Source organism: Ischnura elegans, chromosome 5 (assembly GCF_921293095.1).
Source record: "Ischnura elegans chromosome 5, ioIscEleg1.1, whole genome shotgun sequence".
Taxonomy (NCBI): Eukaryota; Metazoa; Arthropoda; class Insecta; order Odonata; family Coenagrionidae; genus Ischnura; species Ischnura elegans.
In genome coordinates this window covers 56,999,903-57,027,193 of record NC_060250.1, presented here as the reverse complement: position 1 = coordinate 57,027,193, position 27,291 = coordinate 56,999,903, and the positions used below count along the sequence as shown (strand labels likewise).

The 27,291-nt window shown below is 40.9% G+C and overlaps 1 protein-coding gene across 1 annotated transcript; it reads right to left on the bottom strand.

Moving 5' to 3' along the window:
• Positions 1-5,080: 5,080 nt before the first annotated feature.
• Positions 5,081-6,754, bottom strand: LOC124159827. The gene is made up of 2 exons (XM_046535734.1): positions 6,361-6,754; positions 5,081-5,400 (listed from the first exon to the last, which is right to left on the bottom strand). The coding sequence occupies exons 1-2, from the start codon at positions 6,712-6,714 to the stop codon at positions 5,239-5,241; spliced, it is 516 nt and encodes a 171-aa protein (XP_046391690.1). The 5' UTR covers positions 6,715-6,754; the 3' UTR covers positions 5,081-5,238.
• Positions 6,755-27,291: the final 20,537 nt, after the last annotated feature.

The window sequence follows — 27,291 nt, the reverse complement described above, 5'->3', positions numbered from 1 at the left end:
TTCACCTAGCTTCACGCACTATTACTACAACTCCTTCACAGTCTCAGTTAAAGGACCCAATAATTGCGTCCAAATTTGGCCATGTTATGATTGTGAGCATGATAGACACTAAAAATGATGAAGTTTTTGTTGCGGGAAGTTGTTTTCAATGTCTCGAGCCGTTCTATGACTTCCCAGCCCCTTCTGAGAATGTGGGAATATTTTCTGCCTGTAATCTGGGTACTAATCAAATTTTGGCAATAACCGACATAAAGACCAAGGCTTTGAAGAATATTTGGGAGAATGACAGTTCTATGTGGTGGAACTTCTTCATCACTGGTGTGGTAACCATCCTGAAAACTGAGCCAGCATGCTTTATCCATTAGTAATTCATGATAGCAATAATTCAATTATTGTTATTTGCATATTGAATGCTGTTATGTTCCAAATCCTTTAATGACCATTTGTAATTTCTTATCATTTCTATTTTATTTCGAGTTTAATATTGTCCTAACAGTTCCTTTTCCAATATTGGATGAATACATGAAAAGTTAACTTCCTTTTGAATATTTCTTGTATTGCTTTAGTGAAAAATAGTTTTACCAAGGCCTTCTTTTTGCACCAACTGAAGTGTATTTCCATTGATTAGTGTCGTACCCCAGCTTTGTGGTAATTGTAATGCAGTGGTTCCAATTGGTTAGTAATTAACATCTATTACGTTTGGAATGCTTATAACATATTCTTCTTTTTAGAATGCCCTGGATAGTTGTGGAACATTTCCCACACAGGAGATACACACGGCGCACTGTGTGCACTATTCCTGCAGCATGGCTCAGGAAAGTTGGCGAGAGAGTTGGTAGCTCTGTATCCTCCAGAGGGGACTGCGGATATAGATGTAAGAAATTACAACCTTAAGGAGGTGGAAGCGGCAGATGGGTGGGATCAGTTGCCCGTTAAATTTATCTTGGAGCCCTATGGTATGGTCTCACCAAGTGTATACACTGCAAACTGTGACTGAGTCTGCAAAATTATGTGAAAACAATCAAATGAAGTTTTTCCTTGGAGTTCTACAAGCTTTAATGTAAGGTGCGCCTGAATGTGATTAGAAGTGACCAGTGACCAGCTCCAGGGTAGGGACAGGGTGGAGTTTTAAAAAACCAGTCATCATTAGTGTTTGAGTGACATAACTTCAGCTGGTGCGTTTCAAATGCCCAAAAGGAGGGCCAAAAAGGCATTCTTTAATGACTATTGGTACGCTATTAGAGGTGAAGTGTTATGTCGCCTTTGTTGGCCTGCAATATTGCATTCCGGATTGACTCTACAGAAACATGGTGCCAGGCCTAATTTCACGTGGGGAGAAAAATAATTCCCCGCGATACTTCTTTGACACCTGCTCCTAAGGTTTCAGAGTTGACATTGGGGTAAGGATGTCGATAAAGTAATGATGGTTTTGCACTGGGTAAGTTCTCCTTTCAACTGATGTTTTTTCACAAGTACTTTGCGATGCAAGAGTAATAGAAAAATTTTACATCTTCATTAATTGGTGGTGTAGTAAGGATATAATGATTGAACCATTATTTTTCTTATTCTGGTGGACAACGTTCACTGCCAGGATGATTCTCTTCTGTCTTGGTATCATTAATTTCTTTGGAAAATGTAACTGGTTGAGTTGGCATCTCGGTGGATGTTCCTGTTGATAAATGAGTGGTGGTTTTAAAACTTGGTAAGTTCTTCTTTTGATTGCTGTTTATCCACCCATATGGTGCATACGTATGGAGTAATAGAAATTTTTTACATCTTCATTAATAGGTGGTGAAGTAAGGATCTGATGATTGGACCATTATTTTTCTGATTCTGGTGGGCAACATTACTGCCAGGATGATTCTCTTCTGTCTTGGTATCATTAATATCTTTGGAAAGTGGAACTGGTTGAGTTGGCATCTCGGTGGATGTTCCTGTTGATAAATGAGTGATGGTTTTAAAACTTGATAAGTTCTTCTTTTGATTGCTGTTTAGTAGTAGTAGTTTTGGCGTTCCGGGTGCGTCGACAGCTAAGGTCATTAGCACCACGCACAATCGAATTCCGACATAAGCATAGACTATAATATAATATAGTACTATAATTTCAGTTCAGTGCGGCACTGTTGACATTATTGATGTACAGTCACTTTCAAAAGTAGGTCCCCACGGCCAGCGCGAGCAACCACGTTTTTCTCGGAGGTCGAACTTCGGGTACTGGCTATACCTTCTGTGTCTTGAACGGGCCAGTTTGACTTACTCTCACCGTCCGCGCAAGTCTTCCCGAGGCATTCTTCACTATTCCTTAATTCTTCGCGACTTCCCCGACTCCCAGTGCCACAACACAAGGCGAAGCATATGTTCTCAGTCATGGGATTCCCACCCTGATAGTATTCTGAGATGGATATTCCGAGTAGTCTGGCTTGCACTAAAAAATAACGAGACGTATCTGCGTCGCAACGCACATATGATGAAGAAACGAAAATTGGAATTTACGTCTGAAAGAGTATTCAAAAAGTTTCCTACAAAATAACCTTCTAGATTATACCTTTAAAACATTATCAACAACACCATCAATATATATTGCTCTATGTTTAAGTATTTCAAACACACTTTTTGGCGCATTCATTATTCCTAACCATTTTCTTAGGATACATATGTTTACCATGGTTTATACTACATTTTTCTACGTGTCTCATCACGCGAGAAATCAAAAATATTAATGTGCGCTAAATTGTATTGTTTAATTCTGTATCATATTTATTCCAGTCGTTACTAACATATCCTACATGAACAAATATTTAAATAATGCTTTATACATTCGAGGTATCAGGAAGTAATTAACCGACATCTTTATGTTCATCGAAAGTTCGATTGTCTTAATAGTTACCATAAATATATTTTCTATAATGAAAATACCAACGGAAGCATTAATTACATGAATTGTGTGCCTATTTCTTACCATTTAAAGGCACATTAATACTATATGTTTTATCTTTGCCGCTTCATTGAGAGGTTAACCCAAGTCTTCCCCCTTTTTCGTTTCTTTTTTTTCTGCTAAAACCAGTCGTAATTGGCGCCTGCTGATATCATGCAGGGCAATATCCTACACATTATTATGTATAAGTGGTTTTACATCATAAATAGAACTTACACTCATGTAATGAACACCTTGAGTCAGTCTTACGTGCGAACAAATACTGATCATATTCCTACTGACACTAAACTACGCACGCATAATATTCATCCGATAAAAATATACCGTGTTGGGTACCTAATGACTATTTCTGCATTATTAATACAAATTAAACTTATGAGCTGCCAAATATACTGCTTGGGATGTAGCGTTTGACGGTGTGGAAACTTAGGCGACGACAAAAGAGGGACAAGAAAAGAATGAAGGCATCCGAGATGTGAGTATAAAAAAGAAAGGAAAAGGTGAGAAGGATGGAGAGGAAAAAAAAAATGCTATCCATGGTCGAGAGATTTTTGGTAAGGGGGAAGGGAAGGATGAAAGTAAGGCCTCGGTTAAGGCTCAATTACACTGGGCTAGTTTACACGCTACAAGCCAGCTTGTGAGCGAATGAGATTGTAAACTAGCCAAGTGTACTCACCGCACTCGCTCACACGCTGCTTTTAAAAAAGCTCTGAACAAGCTCATGGTGCCGGCGACTTTACACGCTGCTTGTCTGCTTTTGAGCGAATGCGATTGCAAACTAGCCAAGTGTACTCACAGTTGCTTGTGGCGTGTGCACAAGCGACAAGAAGCAGTTGTGTAGAAAATGTCGGAAGAAGTGGTTCTCGCGGGAGTGGTAGTCGAGTCAACAGTGCTAAAAAACGCGTTAATAAGACGACATAGTGCAAAACGAAAAAATAGGAAAGTTTGGGTGAAACCATGGGTAGAAAGACGTTTTCGTTTTGGCGCATCAAGTGCATTAGTTAAAGAATTGAAGAACGAGGACCCTGCAGGTTATAGAAATTTACTAAGAATTAGAGCTGATAAGTTTGATGAACTACTTGAAATGGTACAGGAAATGTTGTCAAAACAGAACACAAAGTTGAGGATGGCAATCCCCGTAACCACAAAACTAGAGATAACATTACGTTATTTAGCGACTGGTGATTCGTTCAAGTCTCTAGAGTACTTATTTAGAGTACCAGAAACAACAATATCAAAGTTCATACCCTATGTACTTACGGCAATTTGTTGTGTTCTTCGACCATTCATCGAGGTAAGTGAAAATTTCTTATGATAATTATATATAGGCCCTATATACACACTCAAGAGTTTTTCTATACCCGAATTGAAAATGAAAGCAAAAAATGGGTAAAGCAAAAGATAAGTACAGTATTTTGTAATGTTTAAACATCCTAAATTCGAAATGGTTGTTTTTTTTCGGAATGACCCTTTTAGATTAATTTTCACATCCCTTGTTTTGATAATAGTATATTTCATCACTAGAGCCAAAAGTGACACTTTTTGATACGAGCTCATGGCCGTGGCCATTTTTGTGTGAACCGACAACAACAGCTGGCAAAACTGAAATACACAACAGAAGTGTCAAAAGGTCGTTGCCCTCGACATATAAAGATCATCAAAATGATGTTTATTTACCTAGGGAGAAAAAGAGCCACTTTAGCACTTCAACGCTAGTGTCATAAACAGCTGTTTTTAGTGCAGAATGACAAAAATTGGTTTTAAAATGACGTAATAATTATAAAAACACATTCCAAGTTTTAAATTATATAATAAACAATTTTTAATGAACAAAAATTCTGTTGACAATATGAAAATTAATACAGTCGTTTAATACACCATTTGTCCAAAGCACAAATTCTGTTGACATGTGAAAATTAATACAGCTGTTGAAATGTTGAAAACGACTGCAAAACTGATGATCTCAATATGTCCTCGCCATCATGGGATTGCCTTGAGCTACTGCTTGCCTCGTCGCTAGAAGCAACTGATTGAGGATATTCAAGATATCTACCGAATTGTTCTGGAGCTGTTTCACTGTCCAATAACTGTAACTTACACTTTGATACACTTATACTTTTGATACACTTTTGATATACACTTTTGTATTTCTTGTTGTAGTATGATGGCTGCTCTCGTAGGTAACTGACGCAATTCAGCAGCTACATACTAGCCAAACTCGTCATACGGCTTGTCCACAGTAGTTTTGTTTGCAATTTCATCTAATTTTTTAATAGCTTGCGATATTTCTTTGTCTGCTACATCTACAGATTTTTTAAATTTTTTTTAGGCGGTTCAGGTGGCTTCATTATTGGAGACGATTTGGTGATGTTGTTCTTGGCCGGCGTATTTTCTGGTATACCAGGCTCATCAGGATCAGTTTCTTCTTCTACACCTTGTTCTGAATTTTCAGACTGGTTTAGGTCCTGAAAAGAGGCACAACAATTACAACAAAGACTGTACTAATATGTTACTTACTTATTTCAGCTGGAAAAGAAGTTATAATAAATTATTTTCGTTTTTCAGATGCCCAAAACTGTTGAGGATTGGAAAAAAATTGATAAGTTATTCTTCCAACGCTGGAATGTCCCCAGATGCTGTGGGGCGATTGATGGCAAACATGTGGTCATCAAAAGACCTCCTTGTTCAGGTTCAGAATACTTCAACTACAAGAAAGCGTACAGTATTATACTTTTTGCAATGGTGGATGCTGATTACTGTTTTACATATGTAGACGTAGGAGGAAATGGCAGAGCGAACGACAGTGCAATATTTAGGGATAGTACTCTTAACATTGCAATTGAAAATCAAACCATTGGGTTTCCTGAGAACTCTGTTATCATTGGAGACGATGCTTTCCCATTACGCACTGATCTGACGAAGCCTTTTAGTAAGCATGGACTCAGTGATGAAGAAAAAATATTTAACTATCGGATATCCCGAGCCAGGCGAGTTTCAGAAAATGCTTTTGGCATACTAACCTGGCGTTTTCGAGTGTTCTCCCGACCAATTCAACTAAAAACCGACACAGTTGATAAAGTAGTTTGGGCTGCCTGCAGTTTGCATAACTGGCTTCGAAAAACTTCCCCAGGCTATTACTGTCCACAGCAAGCAGTGGACAGAGAAAATTTGTACACAGGAGATGTTACACCAGGTCAATGGAGGCAAGAAACTAACATAATACAACCAGTAAACATACGAGGCAATAGCAATGCAAGTAAAACTGCTATGGAAGTCAGACAAGATTTCATGAAATACTTCACGGAAGTTAATCCTCTACCCTGGCAATGGGAGAAACTTGGACTAAAGAAACCTTAAACAATGTATCTGAGCACCAAAAAATCATTTGTACTATGCTACATTGATGTGTTAATAAATTTACTTACCAAATTTGATGTACTGCTTCTAGTTGCCAAAACCTCACTCCAGTAACTTGCTTCGTTGAACCACTGTAGCTTAGGTACATACAAATCATCCGTCCCACAGCCACTCTTCCTGCTTTTCTCAATTTTAGCCAATTCTCCTCTATAGACATCTTTGAGGGCCTTTATTTTAGCCTTAACCTGCTTCATATCCATTGACCCTAACAACTTATGTTTTTCCAAATCAGACATGAGTTGTTGAAACAACGTATCTCTCAACGATTTATTGCAGTAGTCTTTATGTTTTACGTTCCACAATGCAGCATACGGTTCATAAAATTGTAAAAACAAAGAAATATTACTCACATTCCACTTCATGATGGGCACTGCTTGCACACTACAGAACACAAACCACTAGTAAACACTCAAGTCAACCGTACGGATGAAGGCAAAAACAGGTGGTGTCCACACGCTAGCCTATTGGCTACTGAGCGAGTGGAAAAAACCCAGTGTACTCGGGAACAAGCTCACTCGCCAACAAGCCAGCTTGTTTAGTCGCCGGCGTGTAGCGTGTAAACTAGCCCAGTGTAATTGAGCCTTTACGATACGAGCGGCGGGCGGCGAGCGGCGTGAGCGGCGCCGCTCTGACATCGGGCCTTACTTAGTCGCATGTAAATCTGTTGAGGGTGGCTACAATGTGTCTGAGCGGCGGGCGACGGTAAGCGGCGCCGCCCAGTGCCGCTCATGGTTCCAAGTCCAGACCGATATCTTTTCCACTGCCGCTCGCCGCTCACGTGTTTCATCCTTCAGTTTTGTTGAAAATGTCAGCGGAGAAGGATGAAAGTGGTGAGCCTCAGGCCAAGCAAAGGAGGGCTGACGTTAAACTCAGTGACTTAAAAGTAGAAGTTTTGATTAGTGAGGTGCAATCCAGAGAATGCCTGTGGAATGATCTACATCAAAATTTCAAAAATTCTGCTCTGACCAGAAAGCTGTGGAACGAAATAGGAGAAAGCCTTGATATTCCAGGTAAAACTGTTTAACTGCATTTAATAGAATTAAAGTATAAAAATTAAGCTATTACAATAAGTTTTATAACACCCTATAAACCTAACTTTTCAGAAGTTTAATCGTAGTGGATAATTTAAAGTGAAATATTTTCAGAAGGTTTTGTTGTAAGTAGCGGAAACTATAAGGTGCGCAACTAAGCTCTCACTGTTCTTTAACGAAAATAGAACTAAATTGTTAAAAAAATATCATTAACGAGTCATTCAAGGTATTGTCCATCGCTAGATAAAACTTTTGCATATGATTGTGGCAGAGCTCGAATAACGCAGAAGTAGAAGTGTGCATATTTTGAGGATTATGAGGATATCGAATAAAGCCATTTTTTGATTTCTTCCAATTAGCGCAACTTCTGATCAGTCAGACTATGAGCCATCGAACGGAACAAGTAATGATCGGACTTTGCAATTACTGGGGAATGTAGCGGGTGGGTACGGACTTCCCATTTTAGCGCTTCGAGTAGGTTTTAACCTGTGGCGCAGCGAGGGGGGGGCTTTGGGGATTAACCCCCCCCCCCCCCCAGAGCTCAGAGAAATTTTTAAGTTTAATCCATTTTAATTAATTGTATTAATATTACTTATTCAGAATAGTGTGAAGATAAATAAAATATCCCTCAGAAGGCCGTAAAACTCACAATTTTGAAAAATTTATCTTAATTTTTTTTCTGTGGGAGAGACCCGCTTACCCTGGCGGGTATGTTATATCCCCATGCCCCCAAGTATTAGTTGCGCCTGGAACCCCCCTAGCCTTGATTCCCAGCTGCGCCCCTGGTTTTAAGGGTTTAGCAGCATGAGGTCTTCGAAGGTTTTTGGTCTTCCTTCACACGGACGGTCGTCAACAGTGAAATGACCGCTTTTGAGGCAACGGAACCAATTACGCCACGATGTTTCACGTTGAGCAGCATCTTCGTCAATTTTTGGAGCTCTAGATGCGCTTCAGTCATTGTTTTCTTAGAGTAAAAGAAGAAAAAATAAACACTTCACGCCAATGACGGATACTTGGCACAAACTCAGACATATTCACGCAGCAATTGGAATACGATGCTGTAAAAGACTCACCATTATTGTATAGCAGTTTGTTTGCCAATTGTCTAGCCTTGGTTCATGACGTTTCCAGTACGTCAATATCGGCCAGAAATCACTGCTACAATCATCTTATAAAAACAGCAGGAACTTATTTGCGCACCTAATAGTATTGCATCATCAAAACAGTGTAGGCCCTACACGATTATTGAGGAATTGAAATTCCAACAACTGCAGTATTATAATAATGAATGTAATAATAAATGGAATGAATAAGGGGAACCAGCACTTCATGATCTCATGATTAAATGCAATTGATCACACTGTCGATGTAATTAATTGTAACTACTTGGGCCTAATTGTTGCAAAAACAATCAAGATATTTTAAGACATTATTTACACTCCATACAGCCTAATTTAATGCTGCTAGATCTGAATGTGTAATACATTAAAGGCTTTCTTATTTATCAAACATTGTTATTGCTGGATCCAGTTATACATTGACATGGTATGCTTATAAAAAATGTTTTCAAAAAGGTTTAAAAATGTTAGGATGAAGAATACCTCGCATAGGATTTTTAAATTATTTATTATATAATGCGAAGGTTTTTATCATATAATTTTTTATATTGTGTGCCTATAGGTACAAAAAGAAATACATACATATTTGTTTTTCCAAAAGCTCAAATATCTGCGTGTCACTGATTTAACTGTTGAGAAAAATAGTATTTATATTTATTTCTTATGACTACAGCTTCTTTGCTTGGGTTTCTAGATACAGGCTGTACTCGTGGCAGATCTTCGGTAAATTCTCCCCTCATGTAGGAAGTGTAGTCATAATCATGTGATCCATCCTTGATTCTAACAATGTTGTGAAGCACACACGCAGTGTGTACCAATAAACTTACTTTTTCTATGCTGGGTATTTCAAGAGCAGTGCCTAAAAATCGCCATTTAGTGCGAAGAATCCCAAACGCACATTCAATTGTTTTTCGAGCACATGATAGGCAATTGTTGAATTATTCTTTATCTGGCGTGAGATTTTTGGCAGGAAAAGGTCTCATCAAATAAGTTTTGAGAGGAAATGCCTCATCTCCAATTATAACCGGTGGAATGCTGATGGTTGTACCTGGAAGTGTCATGTTTGGTGGCATGTTGAACTGCTTCGCTTCCAATCTGCGGTATAATTCAGAGGCCATAAAGATTCCCCCATCACTCTGTTTTCCCAAGGCACCAACGTCAATCACTATGAACTTCTTTTCAGCATCAGCCACACCCATTAAAACGATTGAGTGATATTTAAGATAGTTGAAACAGACTGATCCAGCATGAGGTGGGCATTTCAGTTCACAATGTCTACCATCTATTGCTCCTACGCAGTTGGGGAATTCCCACAGTTCCATGTACCTTTCTGCCACATTCCTTAGACTTTCTTCAGTCGGTTCAGGAATATAATCATTTCCAAACTCTTCAATTATGGCTTCACATACACTGTAAATTATCTTGCTCACTGTCGTTCTTCCTAGTCGAAATTCAAAAGATAAAACTTGCCCCAGTTGCTAAAAACCTGGAAATGACAGAATCTTTTAATTTACATTTATTTTTATATCTTAAAATCTGATGGTTAATACAAATAAAATTGGTGATTTTTCCAAGTTCTTCCCTTTTGATTAATTTTTTGTAACTTACATAAAAACGCTTAGAATAAATGCGGTTGAGATCGAGACTTTTTACTCTCCCAAATACTTGTATTTCAATTCCATGCTGTTAATTCACTACCTATTCGTTCCTATTCTTTTCAGGAGATGAAGCAAAAAAGAAATGGAAGAATTTGAAGGATAAATACAGAAAATTGATTCAGAAACCTCCTAAATCAGGATCAGCCGCTATTACACAAAAAAATAAATGGCGTTTCTTTGAGTCAATGCAATTCACGAAAGATAGTATGATGCCGGGCCAAACGTTCGGGAACCTGCGAGCATCGTTCGAAAAATGTGTAAATAGCGAAGCAAAGGACGAATTAGAGAACACTCTAAATATGGACAGTGAAGAAGAAGATGATCAAACTTCCACCTTTCCAGATGCTGAAATTGGTGCTTCAATTCCTACTGCAAATACTTCTTAAGTTAAAGACAGTGCAAATTCCGGTTATTCTACGAATTTTTCAAATGCCAGACTTCACCGTTCCAAATCAGCTGCCAGTTCCAAAACTGAACTGGAGAAGGAAATGGTGCAATTAGAAAAACAGAAATTAAATGCAATTTTGGGAATTCAGAAAAATTCACAAAAAAGAGAGGATGAAAGCGATGATTATCACTTTGTAATGAGTATATTGCCATTCATGAAACATTTAGATCCAGTTTTGAAACTCGAATTAAGGGGTAAAATACAAGCTGAAGTCATGCACAGCTTCAAACTAAATCAAGAGATGGCATCTCCTCAACCTGTAATTTCGGATGAATCACAATTGAGCAATTATACCCCATCTTGTCAACCATTGTCATCACCCATTCATTTCTTAAATTTATAATGACATCATATTAATAAAATACAAGTTAGCATGGCTAAATTAGTTTCATTTTAATCCTACATTATTTTAAAATGGTATAATTGAATGTTTCTTGCATTCCATTTTCATTACAAGTACAATATTTAGGACGGAAAAATTAAAACTCAAGGATAGGTTATACGCTAAATGTCAGAACCAACATAGAGTGAAATGTTTTATCTTACCGTAAGGTAACGACGAGTCTTTCCTCTGGCTTCACTTGTTGGCGTAAACCTATTCTTCTCTTCTCAATCCTCCATCTCAATCTGTTCAAAATGTAGTCAAAAGTAGGGATGGACATTCTTGTGTATTCAAAAAACCTTTCGCCGTCTTCTCTAAGCTGCTGAACTAGATGGTGGTATTCCCCAAACATGCGTCTTCTTTTGTTTATCGGATCGGGCCCCATCTTTTCATACGCCTCTTCTTTCCAAACACTAAGTTTTGTTTTAACAGACAATTATCTGATAGTAAAAATAAATTGACGACGTCCTCACTGTTTGCCATCTTCAAATAGACTGGCACTACGACTGGGGAAATTCGATGAGCGGTAAGAAAATTGCCGCTCGTATCGTAGCCACCGCTGCCGCTCACGTGCCGCTCAGGTTGCCGCTCGCCGCTTGCCGCCCGCCGCTCGTATCGTAACCGAGGCCTAAGGATATGGTTAGAATGAAAGGGCCTAATGCGAATTGGCGTCATTTTAATTAAAGGGGTAAGTTCAAGTTGGGAGGGGCGCAGGCACGGTGATTCGTAAAATCTTCAATAGAGTATTTGCACCTTTTTGGCGAGTCCTGTTAAAAATATCAGTTTGGTTTAATTAAGCAAAATTCCAATTCCTACAGTCGTACGACCATGGGTGAATTTGTTATTAACAAATAAACATTCCAAAATCAATGTTGCGCTTAAAACACTCCGCCGCCATGTCAGACGGCTTGTGACGTCAATCCCCATACTCAATAGACTGCAGTTCCTCCGATCACCTGCGATTGATGGAAACCTTGTTTATTGTTGTTTACGAACACTGAGGTGAATCTGACGGAATAAACCACCTGTCCTACTATATAAATTAGTGGTATATTTCGTACAATAATCCTTTAAGTTCGTAGCCATGAGCGAAGATAGATTAATGGCTTGTAGGACAAAATTCCGGAATGAATATTGTTTTGTTCCGATATGTGGGAGCACCCGTGTTTCTACAACGAACAAGATTTTTGTGGATGTTCCCGATAAGCCTGAACTATGACGGAAATGGTTATTGGCAGCCCGGAGGGATCTTAAGTCGATGCCATTATTACATTATTCAGAAAGGAGAGACTAATGCGTAATACTGAAGCATATGTATGTTTGAGATGCAGTTAGTCTTGTATACAAACGGCCGTGTATTCATTGATGATATACATTGCATATTTTTTCACTTCGGATGCTTACTTTCATTATGTATGCTTGATGACTATGGAAAAACATAATTAGCAACGTCAGTATTGTAAGCGTTTATACTCGAAAAGCAGATATACACAATTTTGGAGTGGAAAAGGAAAATTAAAAAAAAATTCAATGCAGTAAAGAATCGTAAAGAAAATAACGTTACGGTAAATGTATGAATGGTACAAATTTGATGCATTGCAAATACTTACATGCGAGCAATTAGTAACATGTTTGCAACTCCTAAAATGTTATAGTTGAGGAAACAGCAATCTGCCTTGCTACATTTAAATTTTCAAATATTGACAGCATAAAAGTGCGGAAACATAGGGAAAAATAGTTTAATAGAGGTGTTCATGTATAAAAAACAATGCAAAACTACCCTTACTTGTACATATTTATTGCTCATCATTTCACAAATAGCACTACCACGCACACATTTCACGAGCTGTCTTTTTGATACTTATTATCAGTACATGCGGAATCAACTATTTCAATGAAGAACTTGGCTCACAATAAATATAAAACACTATTATGTAACACTAATAAAGCATGATTATCGGTTTTCCAATCACTCTGAACACACTAAAAGAGTTTGCACTCCTTGAAATTCGTAAGGATTCTTCACATCTCACTTTCCACACATCACTAAGGACTTAGAATCAGTTTACGTTATTTCACGTTAACATTGTGAAGACAATTAAATGAATAGAATGAAACAAATTGCTAAACCAGTTATTGTAACATCAAAAAACTTCGAATTTCATTATCACTCCTACCGTAACCAAAATATGACCAAAACAAAAACGAACAACAGCGCAACAATATGCGTGAAATGTAAACACTGGCGAAATCTCACTATGAATTGGCAATAGGTTCAATACGTAATAAAATCAAACAGAACTTAGAAGCGAACAAACGAATGAAAATTAATACGCGTTCGATGTATCCCTAAAGTACAACTAGTTCAAATATGAAACATATCCCCTTCGCAATACTCAGATACCTTTGATCGAAATGTATACGGCTGGTTGAACCAGCATGGAAGAATTTCCTCGAAGATGTTACATTCACAACTCACTTCACTCTTTACTTCATCGTCTATATGCAATCGAGTTAGAGACTTAGGTGTTGGATGAAACGCTTCACGAGTCTATTTTCTCCCAACTCGGGAGAAAACGAAGTTACAGACCTTACAAAAACGAAAATAGGCCCTAGGTATACACCGATCACGAAGGGGTCTACGTCTGGGAGGTTATTTGAACAAGCCTTTAAGAAACCAGGTTCCATTTTGAAAATTTACTTGCAGAAAAATGAAGAAATACCACGTATAATACGTGAAATAAAAGTTATTCATCAATGTTCCCGTCCGCTTGCAACTATACTATGGGCGATGACGTCACGTAACGAATAGCCAATTACAGGTCGTTTTACCCTCCTGAATTTCGATGCTAAAACAAAGGTTATTAAAACTTAAATAATAAATTAATAACAAAACACATGGAATTTTCATTAAACATAAGTGAACTTCAAACATGTATGCACTAAATGGAAAGGGTTTCATGCTTATTCCTCACCCATGCAAATACTCTATTCAGAAGGGCAGGCAAATGATGTTTTTCAATGACCACCATAACTGGTTGACTCACCATCATAACTCCACGCACATGCTGCTTGTACTGTTTTTCTTAAAAAAAAATGAACAATATTAATGTAAGAGTATTTCCCATAAACAAAAGGACAACGCTTCCTACGACGCATTATGGTCTAACAGCCTGCCATTTCACTTGATGCCAATAAACATCTCGCTGCTTCTTTTAGTGAAAATTTATGTTTACCATATAAGCAATTCAATAATATTTAAAGACAATCCATTTGCTTATTCGAAAAAATAATGCAAAATTATCTTCTCCCATAAAAAATTGCCGTACCGGTAGCTTTGACCGGTAAAAATTTAAAAACTTCTTCTGATTTTCTATTCACAGTATGGGAATAAATTGCGTTATTCAAAATGTAGGCACTACTTGTAGTCCGAATAACCTACTACTTGGGGAGTGACTGCTATTTAACTTGTAAACATTGAAAAAATATCTGAATATCTTTAACCACCGGCACGGATGAACGCGATGACGGATGGTAACCGTGACGCAAATGACAATATTTACATAGGCGTATATATTTACGTATTTTTCACCAGGCGATGTGAAGAAAAAATATTGGAGTAACATGCTCGAAATGCTCCGAAAATTTATTTGCACAATATGTTTTGTATAAGTTTACCAAACTACGCAGATGTCTCCTCTCTTCCTCGTGCGATGGGTTACTTGCCGGAAAAACCCATATATTCTTCTCCGCTTTCTTCGGTGGTGGAATTGTTTGGCTGTGTGGGGGGGGGGGGGGAGAGGTTCACGCGGCCTTCCTACCTCTGAAATCGTGCGTGGGGCTCATGACGACGGTTAAAGTAGTCAAGTTGCACCATTTTTACTACCTGATCAAGTCGAATCGATCCCCAGTGGACAAGGAACGTGTAAGCAATACGCGAAGGTCGACTTCGGAGAATAACGGAGACGGCTGCGCCAGGTATGGGGACCGACTTTTGAAAGTGACTGTACACGTCAAGCCAATCAAATCGAATTCACAAGACAAGTTGTAACCCTCAAAAGTTGGAGAATGAATCCCGAAAGTTCGGAGGCAAAGGAGCAGGTGGGAGGTGTTAGGATTAAAAAGCTATATTTATTTTGTTTCTATTGCCTTATGTTGATTGTAAAGCAATTAGAGGAATGTTAAGTTTTTTTTTGTAAATACTAATGCACTCTGTTATTATTTTGGAATGTGTGAATATATTGTATCTATTTTGCTCCAAAGAAAAAAAAAACAAATTATTTTCTTTTGTTATCTCAGCCACAAATTATTTTCTTTAGATTTCGTATTTTTTTTATCTAAGTTCATTGCCTCTGTAATTGGGAGGAATAAACTCAAATCCGATAGCCACGTACGTCAATAATCAAGTGTGTTTTGTTTTTTTTATAAAGTTGTGTGCATGTATTTGAGGTTTGTGAGCACTCAGGACATCGGCGATCCACGGGTCCGCGGCAGAGGGACTGGTCACCCCTGGCCGTGGTCTGGGCGATACCCGCCTTCTTCTTCTGACGGCTGACCACCGCAAGAGAAAAGGTCAGGCTAACGCATGGCGCAGACTAGTAGTAGGTTTGGGGTTAAGGGTGCGTCGACAGCTAAGGTCATTAGCACCACGCGCAATCAAATTGCGACATAAGCATATACTATAATTTCCGTTTGGTGCGGCACTGTTGACAATATTGATGTAAACTTCTAGCCTATCAAATCGAATTCACAAGACCAGTTTTCTTAACGAATTCTATGACGCGGCATAGGCGGCCAGGGTCATCGCCCAGAATAAATTCTAGGTTGCCCCTGACGCCTGTCCGGCTTCGCGTAATATGATGCTCATCACACTCCGTCAAGAGGTGTCTCACAGTCAGGGGACAGTCACAATAGCCACATCGAGGTGGGATCTTGTCTTGGGTGAAGAGATAGGAATGTGTCAGGGCGCAATGACCGATTCTCAGTCTAGTAATAATGACCTCCTCCCTACGATTCCTCCCAACAGAAGAGGGCCACATTGACGTAACCGGTTTGATAATTCTCAGTTTGTTATTCGTTACGTTCGTCCATACCTCACTCCACTGCCGTAGAACTATTCCGCGCATGGCCATCTGCAGGTCTTGATAGGTTACAGAAGTCGAAGCCTGTGCCGGCAGCGTGAGCGCCGCCTTTGCAGCTGCATCTGCTTTTTCGTTTCCTGTTATTCCCATGTGCCCGGGAACCCATAGGAACGACACTTGGCGTCCACGTTTACAGATATAATATAGAGCGATTTGGATATCTTGCACAATAGGGTGCGTCGGGAAAATAGCGGCGATAGATTGCAGCGAGCTCTTTGAGTCGGTGCATACCATGGTGGAAGGGTTGCAATCGTCGGCGACCATCCCCAACGCCATCTTAATGGCGATAAGCTCCGCTGTGTATATGCTACACAACGGGCTGAGTCTCGTCTGCTTGATGCCGTGGTATGCCGAGGACACTGCGCAGGCACAGGCGGCTTCCGACTTGGATCCGTCTGTATACATGAGTCGACTGCCCTTATGGCGACTGACGAATTCATTAAAATGACACTGATACTCTGAGGCAGTGGAGTATTCTTTCTGGAGTCCTTTAAAAGCATCATAAATTTTGGGATGTGGAATTATCCATGGCGGGATATCGGGGTAAACGATTGGAGCTACATCCGGGAGTTGAATTCCGGATGCTTCGATGAACTCTTTCAATCGTACACATAGTGGCTAAGTGGCTCTCGTTCTTATAATAAAAATTCTTAAAAACTTTGGATTAAAAACAATGTTGAAACACGGGTGACCTCTTGAGGCTAAGATTTTCGCCGCGTATTTCAACATCAGGATGTTTCTTCGGCTCTGCAAAGGCGGCTCTCCAGCGTCTGCATAAATGCTGAGCACCGGGCTGGTGCGGAAGGCACCAGTTGAGAGCCGCAACCCTGTGTTGTGCAGCGCCGTCAAGGTTCTTAAAATTGACTCGCGGCCAGACGAGTAAATAAAACTCCCATAGTCCAGCTTGGATCGAACAAGTGCGCGATATAGTAAAAGCATCATGCTGCGGTCGGCGCCCCATGAGGAGTGGGTTAAAAACTTTAAAATATTTAGGGTCCTAAGACAATTATTTCTTAAAAACTGAATATGTTCCCGCCAATTTAATCGGTGGTCTAGGGTCATACCTACGAACCGAGCCGACTCCACGTACGGAAGGGGTCTGCCATCCAGTTTTAAAACTGGAGGGGCAAAGTAACCTCTCTTCCGGTGAAAATGCACGCATTTGGTCTTTTCCGCTGAAAATTTAAAACCATTTTTCCGTGACCAGTTGCCTAGGTTATTTAAAGCTAACTGTAGTTGTCTGGCTACCGATACAAGTTTGGACGACCGGCAAAAGATTGCCAGGTCATCCACGAACAGCGAGCTCATCGTTGGGGCTTTGACACAATCCGCCACGTCATTTACGGCTATCGCGAAAAGTGTCACGCTCAATACGGAGCCCTGTGGTACCCCATTTTCCAGGGAATAAGATTGCGATAAGTCTCGGCCTATTCTGACCTTAAAAGTGCGGTTCTTTAAAAAATTTTCAATGAATATTGGCAGATGGCCTCTAAATCCCCATTTGTGGAGCGTCAAGAGTATTTTCCGGCGCCAGACCCGGTCGTAAGCCTTCTCTAGATCAAAGAAAATACCAACAACGTGCTGACGAAGGACAAAGGCCTCCTGGATGTAGTTCTCTGTCCTGAAAAGGTGGTCAACTGTCGATCGGCCGCGTCGGAAGCCACATTGGACAGTGGAAAGAAGGTTTCGACGCTCCAGCCACCAAACAAGTCGTCGGTTCACCATTCTTTCCATTACCTTACACAGACAGCTGGTGAGGGATATTGGACGATAGTTGTTTGGATCAGATTTATCCTTGCCCTGTTTTAAAATTGGAATAACTATAGATTCGCGCCAGGACGGTGGGAAGCTTCTCTCTGCCCAAAGTTGATTGAAACATAAAAGAACTTCCAATAAAGCTCTCTCTGGAAGATTCCGGAGAAAGGCATTATGGATCTCATCCATCCCCGGGGACGTGTCGCGGGAAGCTGCGATTGCTGATTTTAGTTCCCAAAGGGAAAATGGGACATTGTAGTCCGCCAGTGTCCCCCTATCAGCGAAAGAAAGTGTGTGCAATTCGCAGCGTCTCTTCAAGGCTAGGAAGGAGTCCTCATAATTGGAGTTGCCGCTTATGTTAGCTAACAGCCGTCCGAATATCTCGCTGATGGCGGCCGATGAGGTTACGATGTTGTCATTGTTTTTAATGTATGTGACTCCATGCTGACGGTGGTCACCACAGATACTCCTCACCTTTTTCCACACCTGCGACACTGGTGTCCGGCAGTTTATCCCGGATACAAATGACATCCAGGAGTCTTTCTTCGCCTCTTTGACCACCTTTCGGGCTTTGGCTCGGAGACGGCGAAAGGAAGCCAAATTTATGGCTGTTGGGTGTTTATTAAAAATTCTTAGCGCTCTCTTGCGTGCCTGAATAGCCTTGGCGCAATCGTCGTTCCACCATGGAACGGAAGGCTTCATACGGGCGTGTCCTGACCTTGGCACACTACTATTTGCACATTCGCCGATACTGTTCGTCAAAAATTCAATATTCTGGATACCACAGCGGCCTTCGTTAAAGGCGCAGACTAACCAGAGCGCCCAGTTTGGATTCCCGCCGGCGAGGAGGCGCGCGCAGGTGTATGTGCCACCGGAATGAAGCGTCTGCTAGTGTGCGACGCTGCTGCTGCCCTCCGTGAGGGAAATGCTAGAGAGAAGAGCTCGCCACGAAAAAGCTCTCTTTGGCCTACGAACTTTCAGGAGTCCACATCTCTCCATCAAGTGTGCTTAAAAATTCAAACCAGTGTGTGTGTGTGTGTGAGTGAGGGATTGAGGTATGTGGCTAAAGGGCTTTGATGATTTCTAATGTTCAATTTTGCTTTTCGTGATTTTCTGTTACGTGCCCGTTATTGGGATCTAAATTCTTAGCGTTGATTTTGGTTTGTGTTCCTTGCTGTTTCCAATTCTATGTCAGGTCTTCGGGACCACGTGCACCTTATGCCAAACTTTACTTTGTGGTTGGGATTTCTATAGGCCTCGATGAGGTGAGAATGTATTGTAAATTTGTCGTTCTTTCTGTGAGCTGCCAAATATTAAAATAGTTGGGGGAAAACATTATTTTGTGATTAGGATTGCTATATTAGCCGATGAGGCGAGAATGTATTTTAAAATTGTTGTTCTTTCTGTGTGCTGCCAAATATCCAAAATAGTTGGAGAAATAAATATCTTACCTTGGCTTGTAACAGCTACTATTGAAACGTGTCGTTTTCTTCAAGGTCATTAGAAACCCTGGATAGTACCTTTAATTTTTTCCGTTGCTTATTATCTTATTTGTTTTCTTATTATTATTCACTCCACTGTTAGCTATCCGCGTGCTTACGTGGTGGACGGGCCTCTAGTCGAAATAGGCTGAATTTGCAAACCCGACGAGAGACACCCGTTACAAAGTTTTCTTAACGAATTCTATGACACGGCTTAGGCGGTCAGGGTCATCGCCCAGAATACGTTCTAGGTTGCCCCTGACGCCTGTCCTGTCTCGCGTGAGCTGATACTCTTAACACTCCGTCAAGAGGTGTCTCACAGTCAGAAGGCAGCCACAAAGCCACATCGAGGTGGGATCTTCTCTTGGGTGAAGAGATAGGAATGTGTCAGGGCGCAATGACCGATTCTCAGTCTAGTAATAATGACCTCCTCCCTACGATTCCTCCCAACAGAAGAGGGCCACATTGACGTAACCGGTTTGATCATTCTCAGTTTGTTATTCGTTACGTTCGTCCATACCTCACTCCACTGCCGTAGAACTATTCCGCGCATGGCCGTCTTCAGGTCTTGATAGGTACAGAAGTCGAAGCCTGCGCCGGCAGCGTGAGTGCCGCCTTTGCAGCTGCATCTGCTTTTTCGTTTCCACTCGTTGCTGTTTATCCACTCATATGGTGTATACGTATGGAGTAATAGAGATTTTTTACATCTTCATTAATAGGTGGTGAAGTAAGGATCTGATGATTGGACAATTTTTTCCTGATTATGGCGGGAAACATACACTGCCAGGATGATTCTCTTATGACTTAGTATTATTTATATCTTTGGAAAGTGGAACTGGTTGAGTTGGCATCTCGGTGGATGTTCCTGTTGATAAATGAGTGATGGATTTAAAACTTGGTAAGTTCTTCTTTTGATTGCTGTTTATCCACTCATATGGTGTATACGTATGGAGTAATAGAGATTTTTTACATCTTCATTAATAGGCGGTGAAGTTAGGATCATATGATTGGACCTTTTTTTCCTGATTCTGGCGGGAAACATTCACTGCCAGCATGATTCTCTTCTGACTTGGTATCATAAATTTCTTTGGAAAGTGGAACCGGTTGAGTTGGCACCTCGGTGGATGCTCCTGTTGATTAACCCATTCGGGTATAGAGCCGGCTATTCGCCGGCCTGTCTCGATTAGCCTTTAGGTAAAGAGCCAGCGAATCGCTGGTTGCATAAAAGGCATATTTTTCTTTCTGCGGTATGGGACCTTAATGACCTAAAGCTATTCTTTTTTTGTAGATATTTATGTATATATTACCACATTTTTTATCCGGGTATCAAATATTTTATTGATTCCGCGGAATAATTATAATAATTTATGAAATGCCGCGGATGGTTATCTTGTGTGCAGTATAATCCCAGTAAACGTGCTCGATTAGGAGCGAAGTTTTATAAAATCTGCGAAAGTGCTTCTGGTTACTGCATGCAATTTTCCATCTATACCGGAGCAAATCCAGCAAGAGCCGATGGAGTACCATGTAGTGAAGCCATATTCCTCGAACTAATGAAGCCCTATTATCAAATGGGGTACACAGTAGCTTTGGACAATTGGTATACATCACCAACCCTCTTTCATAAATTGATAAATGAAAAAATAAACGCGGTTGGAACGGTAAGAATGAATAGGAAGAATACGCCGAAGGAGATCAAATCAATGCGTTTAAAGAAAGGGGAAATGGAAGTGCTGTACTGCAAAGGAATTGCCGCTTAAAAGTGGAAGGACAAAAAAGAGGTGCATGTTTTGTCAACGTACCATAAACAACCAAAAATTGTAAAAACGGGAAAGGTGTCGATGAAAACTTAAGAGGCTATTGTAAAACCTCAGGTAGTTATTGACTACAATAAGCAGATGAACGCCGTAGACCGGCAGGATCAGCAGTTGGCCTCATTCTCCATCATGCGCCGATATGCAAAAGGTTATCGCAAAATATTTTTCTACGTAATGGACATGGCGCTGTATAATTCATATGTGTTATTTCAAAAAGTGAGAGGCAAAAAACTGCTATTGGATGACTTTAGGGAAAATGTAGCGGAGTAAATCCTAGAGCGAGTAAATATGCCGGAATACAGCCGGTCGCCAACACTCACCGAGATCGCAGAGGCCGAGGAAGCAGACCTGCCCCAGGAGATTCCGGAGGCCCCTGTCGAACTCCAACCGGAGAGCATCCCGCAGGTCCTCCCCATCAAGCCCTACGCATACCCGAGGCAAGTGAACACTAATCTTTCACGTGTGGGAGCATTTTGTGTAGGAGCATATTGTGTAGGAGCATATTTACCTAAACCAATCAATCGCCCCATATTGTTCTTTCAAAACTAAAGTGAGTGATAACATGACAATTTATTTAAGTGGCTCGGAAAAAGCAGGCATTATAGTGGAATGGTACATTAAATGTTCTTTTAAGTGTTTCTTAATACCAAAATCCATAAACAGTGTGCGTATGATTTATGATCCGTCCCCATGGACCCCGTTTTACAAGACCCAGTCGCTCTCCCGGCATTGAGCAGTGCGGATGGTACTCAGAGTCACCTGGCTGTGGACGACGACAGACCTAACTAACAGAGGGGAGTTTTTAGTCTCAACCTCGCCCTAATAAAGGCATCTATTATTGGCATCTTCTTAGTGGCATTTTAATAAGCGATTTCCTTCAAAAATTTCTATCAATCGATGCATTTTATGCAAGAAATGCACACAATCATAAATCACGTCCTTTGCAGAGCAACGACTGGGCATCTGCCGTTGAAAAAAAAGATTAATCCTGTGTCTCTCCAAAGAGAAGTGGTATGCCCGATAGGGAAGTAGAGGCTAATGAAGATGACCAATTCATGGATAGTGTTGATTCCAATTCTGACTCCAGTGCAAAATGGTGACATGAAGAGTGGTGATGAAAATGAAATAGGCGCCGCCAGTAATTTTGGCAAAGAAAATATCATTTCAATTTTATAGGTTTACTTATGCAATGGGGTAAGTACAATAAGGGTTCGTGACTTCAAGAAAACAGCTTGTCCGGTTTGAGGAGCACATTAATCAGGCTGGCTCTCGGAGGGAGAAATGGAACGCAATTTGTTCATGCTTAATAGAGATTTAAAAGAGCGAAAGAAGATTTCCTGATAGTGCACGATAGTGACTTACGAAGGTGGGCGTATGAAGATAATGGCAATGTGACAAATCCCTCAGAAAATTTTTCTCCTTCGATAGGATCGATGTGGAAGTTTAAAAAATCATATAATATAGTGTCTAGGAAAGTTACCAAAGTCATTTCTCGGAAACAGAACTTTGACTGGCAAAAGACATCCGAAAAGGCACATGCTTTTGTTAACGATGTCCGGCTATTATTATCCCAGAAGTCAAATTATTTTCTCTTAAATACTGACCAGAGTGGGTTTAAAAAAGAATTACACTCAGGACGAACCCTCCATTTCCGAGGAGTGAAAACGGTGGAGTCAACGGCACAGTCTCTCGGAGCGACGACCCATTCGTATACCATACAGCCGACGATCTCGATGAATGGTGAACTTTTGTCTCCTTTATTTATTTGCCTGCAGGAGAAAGGTGAATTTTTTCAAAATATGTTTCTGTGTTTGAAGCTCCAAATCTACACGCCGTGGCTTGTAATTCCGGTTAGTTGACGGAAACCATTTTGCTTGAGTATTTTGGTAAAGTGCTGTTTCCAAATTTAAAAAAAGGAAAATTCTCTAGGTGGACTCGTGGAGTGCGTTTAATGATAGAGAAGGAATTCTTTCCATGAACGCATGATCATTTCAATTTGAAATACAACAAATACCGCCGAAAACTACAGGCATGATACAGCCGTTGGATGTATATTTTTCCGTATGTGGAAGAATTTTGTGAGAAAATTCTCCGTTGCTGGACCAAATAGACTTAAATTTATTTCAAAGAAATAATATTTTTAACTAAAATCTGACTCACTCACAATTCTCTGCTCCTTTGTTCAAAATTTCATTCGCTACTCCTGGTTTCGAGCGGGATGCACGAATGAAAGACCAGAAGTGCACATTACACCTGTTGATTATTGTTACGATAGAAATGTTATGACGGATAGATATGATATTATAGTCGAAGAACAAGAGTGCAACTTTTTGACATTTATCAGATGCGCTATCTGTGCAAACAAATGCTGTTTTCGTCATTTTTTAAATGAATATCATAACTGTGAAGAATAAAATACTATACAGCGCCATTTTTTGATGTAATGTTACCTATGTAATGGATGATTGATTCATAATTGTTTTGAGTATCAATGTTTTAACCATTTTTCGCTGACAAAAATAAGAAAAATGTGTGCCCTATTCCACTTCTGAATGGGATTTCAGTGTTATAAATTATTTTTAGTGCGGACAGTTTTTGAGTGAATTTTTGCCTTGCAAAGTATGCATTTAACATTAAAAGGGAAAACTTATGGATTTTTGATGGCTGGGTTAATTTAAGAGTTGCGTCAGGGAGAGACTTCCACGAGGTTCATAGTTCATGACTCGATAAACAGTTGGAGATGAAGACGGAGGGGGACGGAATACATTATTTGAAACTGATCGGAAGTCTATGAATCAAATCACTCATGGGAAATTCGGGTATCGTAGTAGTAGTGTTTGGATTTAGGGTGCGTCGACGGCAAGGTCATTTTGCACCACTACTGTGCTATTTAATTACAATTGTTATGTATAAAGTAATCTAATGCATCTGATGTCTTCGTTGAAAGTGTACATAATTAGACTTTATTAAAAATGTTTATTTCTCTGAGAAACCGAAATGTACAGATTAAGTTGGTAGGGTGGTCTCCTAAAAGGGTTTTTAGGTCTCCCCCTAGATTATTTCGCCTTCGCGCTTCGCGGTACTTAACACAATCTAGCATGATGTGTCTAATACTTAATGGACATTTACAATCCCCACATTGGGGAGGTTCCTTCTCTTCAGTAAAGAGATACGCATGGGTCAGGGGGCTGTGCCCTATCCTCAATCGTGTAAGTACTACTTCCTCTCTCCGATTACTACGAGCTGAGGAGGGCCACGCTGCTACCGTGTCCTTGATGCCACGGAGCTTGTTATTATTTAGAATCCTCCATGACTCCCTCCATTTTCCAAATACCACGTTTCTTAGAGATGCTCGTAAGTCCTCGTGGGGAACCAGCGTTGAGACTAGAACTTCGTTATTCAGAGCTTCCTTGGCCATAGCGTCTGCTATCTCATTCCCGGCTATCCCCTCATGTCCCGGTACCCACAGAAAATGGATATTCAAACCCTTTCTCGAAAGGGTCAGCAGGAGAGAGTGTATTTCTTGCACGATCGGGTGCACGGGTGAGAAGCCAGAGATGGCTTGTAGCGAGCTCCTGGAGTCAGTGCATATCACAAAGGAGCCGCCGTGGTCATCTAGGGCTTCTAGAGCTGTCCTTATGGCATAAAGCTCCGCCGTGTACACACTGCACATCGGGTGAAGCTTTGCTCTGATGTTCCCGTGGATAGGGGAGACCACTGCACATGCACAAGCAGAGTTATCTTTCGAACCGTCAGTGTAAACGGGGGTAAGGTTGGGGTGATTCCATCGGAACATGGCAAACAAACGCTGGTACTCCGAGGGAGTTGTGGAAGACTTCGGTCGAGATCGTGAAAGAATATTCACCACCGGAGTGGGAGTAATCCAAGGGGGGTGTTCCGAGAATGAAACAGGATACACTTCAGGTAGCGTGAATTCGCATCCGCGAATAAAATCGTTAAAACGAACGCTTACTGGTCTGGTTGCTTTAGTCCTTCGGTTAAAAACATTAATAAAACGGGGTTTAAAAAGTAAACTATAACATGGGTGACTCGTCATTGCTAAAATTTTGGAAACGTAGCTACAAAGGAGCCAGGTCCTTCGGTAGCATAGAGGAGGCTCGCCTGTGTCGGTATATATACTGGGAATCGGGCTGGTCCTAAACGCCCCAGTGCATAGTCGCAGACCTGCGTTGTGCACTGAATTAAGTGCTTTCAAATACGTCTCGCGTGCGGACGCATACACGAATGAGCCGTAGTCTAATTTCGACCGCACCAGTGTGCGGTAAAGTAAAATTAAGGTGGTGCGGTCTGCTCCCCAAGATGCGTGGCTTAAAAACTTTAAAATGTTTAAAGACTTCAAACAGTTTACCTTGACAGAATTAATGTGCTCCTTCCAGTTGAGTTTGTGGTCGAGGGTCATCCCCAGAAAACGGACTGATTCCACAAATGGGAGGTTTCTACCACCTAGGTGTAACGTGGGATTTACATGGACGCCCCGAGTGCGAGAAAAGTGAACGCACTTTGTTTTCTCCAAAGAGAAAAGGAAGCCGTTATTTTGGGTCCATTTGTGAAGTTTATTGATGGTGAGTTGCGCCATACGCGATGCATTCACGACCCTAGATGATCTGCAGAAAATCGCGAGATCATCCACAAACAGTGACCCTAACACTGGCTCCTTGATGCAGTGAGCTATGTCGTTGATCGCAATAGCGAACAACGTCACGCTCAGAACCGAGCCTTGGGGAACTCCGTTGTCAAGAGGGTAAAAATTTGACAACAACTGTCCCGTCCTTACTTTAAAAACACGGTTGGTTAAAAAATTTTGTATAAAAATGGGCAAACAGCCTCTAAAACCCCACTCGCGTAATACGCGTAGAATCTTACGTCGCCAGACCCGGTCGTAAGCCTTCTCTAAGTCGAAAAATACACCGACTACGTGTTGGCGGAGAAGGAAGGCTTCTTGGATGAAATTTTCAATTCTGACCAAGTGGTCCATTGTGGAACGGTTCCGTCTGAATCCGCATTGTATCCTAGAGAGGAGTTTTCGACGCTCCAGCCACCAAATGAGACGTCGATTTACCATTCGCTCCATTAACTTGCACAGGCAGCTGGTGAGAGAAATCGGCCGGTAAGAATTCGGGTCAGCTCGGTCTTTTCCATGTTTTGGGATGGGGACAATGACGGACTCCCGCCAGGACGGAGGAAAATCCCCATTGGCCCAGAGCTGATTAAAAGTTTCAAGGATTTCCAGCAACGCCGATTTCGATAGATTTCGGAGGAAGGCATTGTGGATCTCGTCGGGTCCTGGGGACGTGTCGTGGGAGTCATGGATGGCAGATTTCAGCTCCCAAATGGTAAATGGCATATTGTAGTCTGCCGTTGTTTTAGGCTCCATAAAGGATATAGGGACGTTCTCGAGTCTTTTCTTGAGGATCGCAAAAGAAGGGTCATAGCATTCGTCGCTGCTCACTTTGGCGAGTAATTGGGCGAATACGTTCCCTATCGCAGCTGGAGAAGTGATAACCTTTCCTTCGACTTCTAGGAAGGATATACCTAGATGCTGGCTGCTACCCGATATGCTCCTCACCTTACGCCATACCTGTGCAAGTGGAGTCCTGTGGTTGACACCGGAGACAAAATTCATCCAAGAAATCCTCTTTGCGTCCTTTATTACCTGACGCGCTTTCGCTCTTAGTCGCCGAAAAGCGGAGAGATTATTTGCTGTAGGATACTTGTTGAAAATTCGGAGAGCTTTCTTACGTTTTTTAATGGCTTCTGCGCAGGTTTCATTCCACCATGGCACCGCATTTCTTGGAAGGATGCTTCGAGATCGTGGTATGCTAATTTCGGCGGCTTGAATGATGCTGGATGTCAAAAGATTTACGTTTGTTACACAGTCGTTGTTTTTATCCCACACGTAGTTAAAATTTGAGTTAAAAAGATGCCAATCAGCTTTCCGGACAATCCAACAGCCTGGTCTAATAAAATCGGGGTTTATATTTTGCTCCCTTTTGATTAAAAGGGGAAAGTGATCGCTCCCACTAAGATCCTTATGCACAGAGAGTTTGAGTTTATTGACCAAACTAGTCGATAAAATACTCAAGTCAA

Coding starts and splice junctions, on each gene's coding strand:
- LOC124159827 (XM_046535734.1), bottom strand. CDS start 6,714: ATGAAGTGGAATGTGAGTAATATTTCTTTGTTTTTACAATTTTATGAA. Junction 5,401..6,360: donor GAAGCAGTACATCAAATTTG/GTAAGTAAATTT, acceptor GCCTCTTTTCAG/GACCTAAACCAGTCTGAAAA.